Here is a 10,018-nt window from a genome sequence, read left to right as displayed (position 1 = left end):
TCTTTCTTTGACTACTACGTAGGCCCTGCTGATCATGACATACATATATTATTTGGTACAAGTTATAGCAGTCAAACAAAAGGAACATATTTGGAAGATAAGGGCCAAATAGCCACAGGTAGAGCCACATACTACAAATTGATACAGTTTGTGTTGGCATGATGTCTAGAACTTTGGTGGGCATCTCACAGAGCAATATGTCAATCATGTGACTTTTACATCTTGCCTGTAGAATAAACCATGTTGGTTTGTTTCAGTTTTTTTTTCCCCCAGAAAGTGTTGCAAATTTTACTCTTTTTTTTTTGGTAAAGTTATATTTACATTTATTTTCTTGTAATCATGATTCTGCAAGAAATAAATCTTTAACATCATGCTTTTATACATTCTCCAAGGCAAATGAAGATGTGTATTTTTTCCCACAACAAATCCTCCTCTCCTAAAACAAACAAACAAACAAATCTCCTTCTGGCCTTTTTTTTTTTTTTTTTTTTTTTTTTTAGTTCCTACAGAATAACTCCCAGGCAGCCAACCTTTGGTTCCTACTTGGTTTTCTCTTGTCTGAATTTGTTCCAAATTTTACTGATCTGTTAAATCTATATCTTTTTTTTTTTTTCTCTCCGTTTCTTCTTCAGTGAGCCGAGCCGGACCAATCATTAAACATCTGAAATGAATGAAATATGGTTTCAGATACATGTACAAAGTATTTTTTATTAGTTAATTGCTTGAATATCCATATATGTTTATCCTTGAAGTCTAACTATGAGCAACAATGCCTATGCCATTGTCAAGTTGTCATTTACAAAGCCAGCAATGGTAAATTGCGGAGTGAAATACAAAATTTTGCAGTGAGTACCCGGTAGGCCCTAATCTCGATTTGATAGAAAGTGCTTTTAATGTTTCACAGATGTGGAGTAATTTAACACCTCTCATTGTTTTATTTTTGTCCATCCACTAAAAAGAAAGAAAGAAGGAAAAAAAAATGGGGGGGGGGGGGTGGGAGGTGGCATCTTGTGATATGCCAGTGAAAAGTTCAGCAGAACATATCAACAGTGCACTCATGCAAAGCTTCCGACTGCAAACTTCTACATTGATGACCAATACCGGCATATTATCGCGAATATCGGCACATCGTAACCGCCTGCTACGTGGCGGAGATCAACATGTCGGACTTCAGAGTTTCACCCGACGGCCTCACACCGCTGGTAGATGACGATGACGCCGCTTCATCTCAGGGTTCTTCTGCAACGGATGATAAAACAGGCGATATTTTGAAGGAGAGTGGATTCACCTTAGATGAACTCTATAAATTGTGTCTCACTTTTTACAAAGGTAGGCTTTTTAAAGTGGCAAGGGACGAAGGTGTTTCTGGCGTTGTCACGAATTCACGCTAGTCCCACGTGTCGTTATTCATGTTCGCTCTTGCTAACCGTGTTATAAGCCATGCTTTGCACTTAAGTTAGAATATCTACGTTAATCTATATCCTAACTTTACACATGTAACTACTCTACTAGTCTAGTAGACCTATAGATGTCTGGTAAGTTTACAGTAAAAGCAAGATTTGGTGTATCGCATGATATAGGCCTTGCTTTGCTTGTCATTTAAAGCACTGCCAAGCAGACAGGACAAATAAATCGGGACTGTGTGATTTCTGTAGGCATCGTTTATAATTTTATCCGTGCTGCAATTGGCAATGTTTTAGCAAAAAGTTTATCTCTGTATTCTTTTCTGGTTTCTATTGGTGGCCCAAGTTGCTAACTTTGGTTGGCAATGGCATCAATTCATTATTGCGTAATGACAGAGCAACCACTACATCGCTTGTACATGAATGATGAAGACAACTGTCATGTAGACAATGGGTATAGAGCACGCCACTACTACTAGAGTAAAATATCCCGTTTGCGGCAGTTTAAGCATTGTTAGGGGTTTTTCCAACTTGTAAACAAATCAGGCAAATTATTTTCAACCATTTCATATATCATAGATGAGATTATTCATTAACGCAATTGTTTTCATAAAAGAAATTTACCACTGACCAACGCAGTTTTCATGATTTACCAGGGCAAAACCCGGCACAATTTTCGCCGATAAGGGCGATATGCGACGTAGTATTTCTGCTTGCGGCACGATGTACAATTCCTATGCAATACGCGCGTGCTCCGCGATCTTTCGCTGAACGCCTTCACATGTCTCGCGAACATTGCGTAAGCGCCAATTCCCATTGCGAAAGCACGTGAAAATAGCGGGCGTACATGCATTGGCCGCAAACAAGATCGCAGTTCTGGCGGTGTTGTTGATGTCTTTCTCGTGTTTTTCTCATTTTTTTTCGATGGTAACATCCACTTTCCGAAAAAAATGGCGGCCCACATCGGCTCGCGAAAGTTCTATTTTACGTGAGGATATGTTTTCAAAATCCATGAACATCGAGAAAACGAGAAAATATCCAGTTTTTTTGACCATTGTTTCTTAACTGTTATGTTAAGAAGTACCGAAAATTTCATTTTGGATGCGATATGTTGTCATTTAGGTGAAAAAATTTCACTTTCATCAGAGATCGTGCCCATTTTATCGGTTGGTTTTTGTTGATTGCTAGTGTGTTAGTATATATGTGTAGTGTGCATGTAACAGTGCAGTGCTGTGTTTAGCGGTATATTACCGTGTATGCTGTACCTGCGGCGAACGGCTGCTGTAGTTACTCTAGTTAGAACTGATCTAAAATTTACTGTGCTGCTGAGGAGTTCTTGATGAAAAATTGTTCTACTACTAAATGAGTACTGAGTAAAGCTTTTATTAGAATCAGCAGACAAACAGTGCTTGAAGAAGTTGAATCAGGTTGTGTATAATCAAGGTGTATTATATTCCACATACACAAGTTGTAGATCTACTAAGAATCTTGCTATGTATAGGTCAAGAGCTGATCACGTGATTAAGCATAGTTTTGCCCATCACATCACCTGAGAAGAAAAGTTTGTTACACTCTAGAGTAAAATATCCCGTTTGCGGCAGTTTAAGCATTGTTAAGGGTTTTTCCAACTTGTAAACAAATCAGGCAAATCATTTTCAATCATTTCATATATCATAGACAAGATTATTAATTAACGCAATTGTTTTCATAAAAGAAATTTACCATTGACCAACGCAGTTTTCATGATTTACCAGGGCAAAACCCGGCACAATTTTCGCCGATAAGGGCGATATGCGACGTAGTATTTCTGCTTGCGGCACGATGTACAATCCCTATGCAATACGCGCGTGCTCCGCGATCTGTAGCTGAACGCCTTCACATGTCTCGCGAACATTGCGTAAGCGCCAATTCCCATTGCGAAAGCACGTGAAAATAGCGGGCGCACATGCATTGGCCGCAAACAAGATCGCAAATCTGGCGGTATTGTTGATGTCTTTCTCGTGTTTTTCTCATTTTTTTCGATGGTAACATCCACTTTCCGGAAAAAATGGCGGCCCACATCGGTTCGCGAAAGTTCTATTTTACGTGAGGATATGTTTTCAAAATCCATGAACATCCAGAAAACCACAAAAAATCCAGTTTCTTGGACCATTGTTTCTTAACTGTTATGTTAAGAAGTACAGAAAATTTCATTTTGGATGCGATATGTTGTCATTTAGGTGAGAAAATTTCACTTTCGTCAGAGATCGTGCCCATTTTAATGGTTGGTTTTTGTTGATTGCTAGTGTGTTAGTATATGTGTAGTGTGCATACTCAGTGCAGTGCTGTGTTTAGCGGTATATTACCGTGTATGCTGTACCTGCCGCGAACGGCTGTAAGGCCGCATACTGCCGTAGTTACTCTAGATGATGATCGTAAGCAAATGATCAACGTTGATGAAGGTGATGGGACAAACTATCACTTCCGAGGTGATCTGGATGTAGCTATCTTTCCGAAGCGCAGCTGAGGAAAGATGGCATACACATTCAGATCGCCGAGAAAGTGTCTCATTGCCTGAAACTAAAAGTTGATTATTTGCTTTATATTCCACATCTAGGGTCCTAGAAATTCCCATTTTATTCCACATCTGAAACCGTTTTAGCTGTCTTTAGGTATCCTTCTTAGGGCTTAGGCTACGTGTCCACGTAGATGACAAAACAATGAATTTGCTGCGTGCACCGCGAGGCACCGAAGTGAAAGTGCATTGCACTGTGTACTATCAAGTGACCTAGGTCACATGATAGTCCACAGTGCAACGCACTTTTATTTTGCGCATACTCATCTTGCGTTAGGACTGTGTGGACTGTGTGGAGATCAGCGAAACAAAAGGGACTATCAACATAGAGTGTAACGAACTTTTCTTCTCAGGTGATGTGATGGGCAAAACTATGCTTCATCACGTGATCAGCTCTGGACCAATCCTATTACAACGTTCTTAGTATGTGGAATATAATCCCTTTTATTTTACTGATCAGTCCATACAGTCCTAATGCGAGATGAGTATGCATGAAATAAAAGTGCGTTGCACTGTGGACTATCACTTAACTAGGTCAAATGATAGTCCACAGTGCAATGCACTTTTATTTTGGTGCCGCGATGCGCGGAGCAAATTCATTGTTTTGTCATCTACGTGCATACGTCTATTGGCGACGGAGTAAAAGCATACTGCGACGCACTAGTACAATCATTGTTTCTCGCAATAAGTCCCCGTCGCTGGGTGTCGCTCTCCGTCACTAGCAGTCCCTAGTTTACCAGGCGCGCCTTAGGGCTTAGGCTACGTACACGTAGATTACTTTAAAAGTAAGCTACGTGTATGTAGCCTAAGCCCTAGCCCTAAAGGATACCCAAAGATAGCTAAAACTGTTTCAGATGTGGAATAAAATGGAATATCTAGGACCCTAGATGTGGAATATGAAGCAAATAATCAACTTTTAGTTTCAGGCAATGAGACAAACTATCACTTCCTCGACGATCTGAATGTGTACGCTATCTTTCCTCAGCTGCGCTTCGGAAAGATAGCTACATCCAGATCGCCATAGAAGTGATAGTTTGTCCCATCACCTTCACCAACGCTGATTATTTGCTTATTAATTTGAAACAGTAAAGTAAAAATATTTCTCCTTCACTATGCTGTCCTGGGATTGTTTTTCTTGTCTTCTTCACCTTCCATGAATAGTAACCACAATCAACTTGTTGATTATTCAATATTCTGTCACTTTCACGTACTGGAAGGTGTATTAAAAGTTCAATGTTGTGTTTGGAAAAAGGTCACTTGCTAGTAATTGCAGAAATAATCATCAGAATAATCATGTGAACTGACAAATTGATGTATATAAACAAAAACGTACATGAATTTAGAAAAAAAAAATGTACCTGTGTTCTGCAACGTCTCCAGTGCCCAGGCCTATGACACAAGTGTGTTGATTCACTTGAATGGTGTTGGCCTCAACCCCTTCGTTGGTGTCCATTCCAGTCTTTTATGGTCCTTAGCAGGAAGGAATTTAGTGATCTAGAGAGTTCTACTGGTTAGGACCAGATATGAATGGCTGTGAATTCTTCTTTGACTTGGAGGGAGTAGGCAAAGCTGTTGAGTGTTCCTTGATCAAAGCAGACTGAAAATTAGATTGTGGGGGATTATGTTATCTCATGGGACAGCATTGTTGGGCGTGCAGTTCAGCATCTGTCTGTGAGAGAGGGCCAGTGCAACTCCTCTAGAATTGCTGAAACTAGATTTATTGTAATATTGCCACATTACAAATCATGTTGCAATCTCTGTACAGCCTCAAGTGCCTTGGCTGACTGCTTAAATAAACAGTAGTATGTCCCAGATAGTGTGGGCGTAGTCAATTGATCCGACGAATGTTCATCGTGTATGCAAGATGAGATTGCAAGGCTTCATCTGATGAAGACAAGGATCTCATTGGCTTTGATAGAACAGATCATTATGATGTCATTTCACCAAATAAAGTTTGATGTGATGGTAATTCCTAGATATTTCACACTTCTAACATTTTCGAGCATGTGTCCATGGGGCTTGTACTCTGTCTGCAGTGACTTTTGTTTATTATACACCTGCCCGCACATAGTGTGTACAGGGTGCAAGGAATCATTGGTAACAGATTTACAAGGCAACACGTTTCTCAGGGTAGAATAGCATGTCCTATTTCTTTTCCCACTCGACAAGTTTACTCAAGTTTTGATGGATGGCCTAGTAAGACATTGAAAAAGATGTATAATTTTAATTGAGGATCATGATTTCATTCAGTGAATGTAGGTTAAACAGGTTAGTGGTACAATTAGGAAAGGATTAATGTTGAGAGATATTCAGTGGACAAACTTTTAAGTATTGGGCTAAGGTCCATTTATGTTGATGAAGGAGGGTGCACAAGAAATATTTCTTCGTCTACCTTCTATAGTGTATATTTCATCTTAAATCTGGCAAAAAGCAGAATATGAGAAGAAGGGTATGTATGGAAACTAGTACTTAGCAGACATCAGTTTCTCTATATTTCATCAAAACTTGTCTGAAAGTAAAAAAAAATGTAATTCTGAAGTGTTATTAAAATGAAAGTCATAAATATTTTCAAATAACAGTCTATCATTTTGGAAAATGGTTGTGCCTCCCTCTCTTAATGGTTTGATAGCAGGTACAGAAAAAAAAAGTTAGCATAATGCTATTGCAGGCTTTAATGTTGTGAAGTGAGATGAACAGCTCTTGAGCATGACAGCCTTAGGGGCATGAAATCTGCAAGTCATTTATACTCTGGGAAAAGGCTTAACTGCTGCACTACCCCTACTGAATAGTTCAGTCAATAATTTCTACTCTCGGTAATGAAATAGCTGGATTTGCCAATCAGCTGTCAGTGGGTAATTGTATGTGCACCAGCCTCTTGGAACAGAGCTTGACTGATTAGTTGTGGTTTTCACTACCAAACGCTAGTAGCAAAATTTGGTAATTCTCAGGTGTAAGCTAAGAAATTAAGCTTAAAGGACAAGTTCATCTTCATAAACATAAGGATTGAAAGAATGTAGCAATATTAGTAGAACACATAGGTGAAAGTTTGAGGAAAATTGGACAATCAATGCAAAAGTTATGAATTTTTAAAATTTTTGTGTTGGATCCGCTGGATGAGGAGACTACTAAGGCTCGTGATGTCATATTACAACAGTATAAAGATAATGTAAAGAAAATTCAACATATTTTCACTTTTTTTTTTTTTGCATAACAAAAGAGCACTTGACTTTCCTCTTTCTAATGGCAATGGGAATAATATTACCCATAACATATGTCAGTAACGAGTCGAGGGAATGTGTACTTTTTTTAAAAGATGAAATTTTGTGAAATTCTTTTTATATTTTCCTGATATTGTACGCATGTGACATCATACACTGCAGTAGTCCTCTCATCCAGCGGTGAATGCACAAAAACTTCAAAAATTCATAACTTTTGAACGGATTGTCCGATTTTCCTCAAACTTTCAATGAGGTATTCTACTAATATTGCTACATTCTCTCAATCCTTATGTTAATGAATGTGAACTTGTCCTTTAAATTTTCTTGCTGGGGCTTGCTCTTTGCTGATGGCTTGACTGTGTCTCTTATAATGGCCCTACAATTGCTTTTCTTTCAGTAACTATACAGCAAGGGAGACTTTTAGACAAGTTTAGCTTTAATGGTACATGATGAGATTGTTGGTTGCTTTTACGGTGCAGTTGATTGCGGCTAATCAAGATAATGCTAGCATACACATATATTGAGGAGAGCGAAATCATGCACCACATACCATTAGATGTATGTAGAGTCAGGGATCTGTTGCTGAAAAATGCATTAAACATGCATACTAAGAGGTAATGTTTAGACAATAAGAACAGCATTTCATTGATTTGAGGGAAAATAACAGGCTACTGCAAATGGAAGAAAACCATTTAAAAAGAACATTTTTGTGTGTCCAAAGATGATGTCAGTACTTTGTTCTTTGTTATAGAAAATGCTGAGGGCTTGACTTACACATGTGCTTCAAATGATAGTTTCATTCAAAGTTTTCTCACTTGGAGGGCATACACGATTAGTTCAACTACTAGTACATTAGTTTACTGTGGCTGGTTCTGGTTTCAAGAATGAGGTTTTTGTATATCTCTAGACCCTTTAATACAGTCTCACTATGGCAAGCTCTCTATCCAGTATTTGACAGTTCTTGTACCCTAGTCTCTTTATGCACAATCCAATCTGAAAATGATATACTACTATGTTCCTTAGTAAATATTGGTATGTTTGCAACTGAGGGCCTGAAAAAGGTTCATTGTACTGGATGAATTTGAAACTTGATAGTTTGCAAAGTGAGAAATGTTTACCGATTATAATATATATATATATATATATATATATATATATTTTTTTTTTTTTTTTTTTTTTTTTTCCAGGGGGAAGAGGTTAGGGGCAGGTTAACTTCAAATCCAGCTTGTTTGCACTGTAGAGTCAATTTTCAAAAACTGATGATTTAAAAAGTTGATGATTTACGACCAATGCATTTATACTCTTGAGTGTTGTATCAGAGCAAGGAGGTATCGTCAAAGCATATTTCTGACAAGCTTGGAGCTTACAGAATAACATTTCATCAGTGGAACTTTACCACAAGCTTCTGAAAATATCTTTGCTTTCCTCATGCAGAAAATATTTTCAACTTTGTGAAATTACAAGCCATATTGGACAAATGAACACTTTCTTTTGATTTATTTGAACACTCTGCCAATTCACTTTGCTTCAAATCTTACAAATGAAAGTATTTCTATACTTACAATTTAATACAATAGATGTTCAACAACACTGATTATAATCTTACAAATGAAAGTATTTCAGTACATACAATTTACAACAATAGATGTCAATATCTGTCAAAATGTTCAAGTGTCCCTTACTTTTGCACTAACTTATCTGAGTGCAAAATTAACAGAAATGTCTGCTTCCTTGATATTCAGCCTAAATAGCTGAGGAGTCTGCTGATCCAGTGAGTGCCAGCCTAGGGATGTGATTCTGCTTGAGACACCAGGCATCAATTATCAACATGTAAACATGAAGACATATACTATGTACATGTATTATTGCCCTGCAGAGAGGGATTCCAAGTATTGTATTCTTGGTTAAAGGAAACCAAAGTCTAAATATACATGTGGATTAAGTGAAAGCAGCAATATCAGTAGAATGCATCAGTAAAAGTTTTAGGAAAATCAGACAGTTGGTTAAAAAGTTATAGTCCAAAATTTTATCATGAACTGTAATAGTCTTTTTATCAAGCAATGATGGCGCAGAAACATTAACAAATTCATAACTTTTGAATTGATTGTCCAGTTTTCCTCAAACTTTCACTGATTTGTTCTACTTAATGTTGCTGCTTTTACTCAATCCACATTTATACCTGGGCTTTGATTTCCTTTATAAGCTCTGATGTTGAAGCAGTTCACTTTGATGGTTTTACCAAACCAGAGTTTATGTACATTTTCATGTATTTCAGGTCAAGGAACTTTATCTGTCAGCGCATTGGAAAATGCTTTTGATAAAGAGCGAAAGTCATGTGATAAAATAAGTGAGTTTTCTGTGATAAAGGGTCACTCCACAAATCTTGACTGCTATCTTAACGAAAAGTTGATAGGAAAGTCACGCTTCGGAGTGCAATTTTTCCAGCCATGTTTTGAATGCTTTTGACACAGTTGCTAAGCAACCTTCACAGCAACATTGAGGTTTTTCTAACGATGCACTTTTTTCTCTGAGAGTAAGTAGTCCCTGTGAAAATAAGATCCTTGTGAACTTTGACCATGTCATTCTTAAAAGGAGAATAAGAGGATATTATTGTCTCATTCAAATGGGTACACTGACCCATTGCAGTTTCTGAGGACAGGATTTTGATTTCTTTAGAAATTAGGTAATAAGGTAAAGAATTTGGGTGGGAAAATGGTGAAATCTAGTGCAGTGGGTCCCATTGGTATGTAAGTGCCCCAGTGACAAAATGGTTCATGAGTTGGGAAGGGAAAATGGAGACATACATATTGTATATTGCCCTCTATTTTTTTTTCCAGATTGCA

The 10,018-nt window shown here is 37.8% G+C and overlaps 1 protein-coding gene across 1 annotated transcript in view; it reads left to right on the top strand.

Annotated features, from left to right (window-relative positions):
- Window positions 1-1,160: 1,160 nt before the first annotated feature.
- LOC140236612 (Golgi resident protein GCP60-like) overlaps window positions 1,161-10,018 on the top strand; it is a 38,185-nt gene continuing 29,327 nt past the window's right edge. Inside the window, exon 1 of the mRNA XM_072316536.1 lies at window positions 1,161-1,329. Within this exon, the coding sequence (XP_072172637.1) occupies window positions 1,161-1,329 (169 nt within the window). The remainder of the gene's footprint in view (window positions 1,330-10,018) is intronic.

The sequence above is a fragment of the Diadema setosum genome, chromosome 1 (genome assembly GCF_964275005.1).
Source record: "Diadema setosum chromosome 1, eeDiaSeto1, whole genome shotgun sequence".
NCBI classification, from domain to species: Eukaryota; Metazoa; Echinodermata; class Echinoidea; order Diadematoida; family Diadematidae; genus Diadema; species Diadema setosum.
This window is presented reverse-complemented; position numbering and strand designations above follow the sequence as displayed.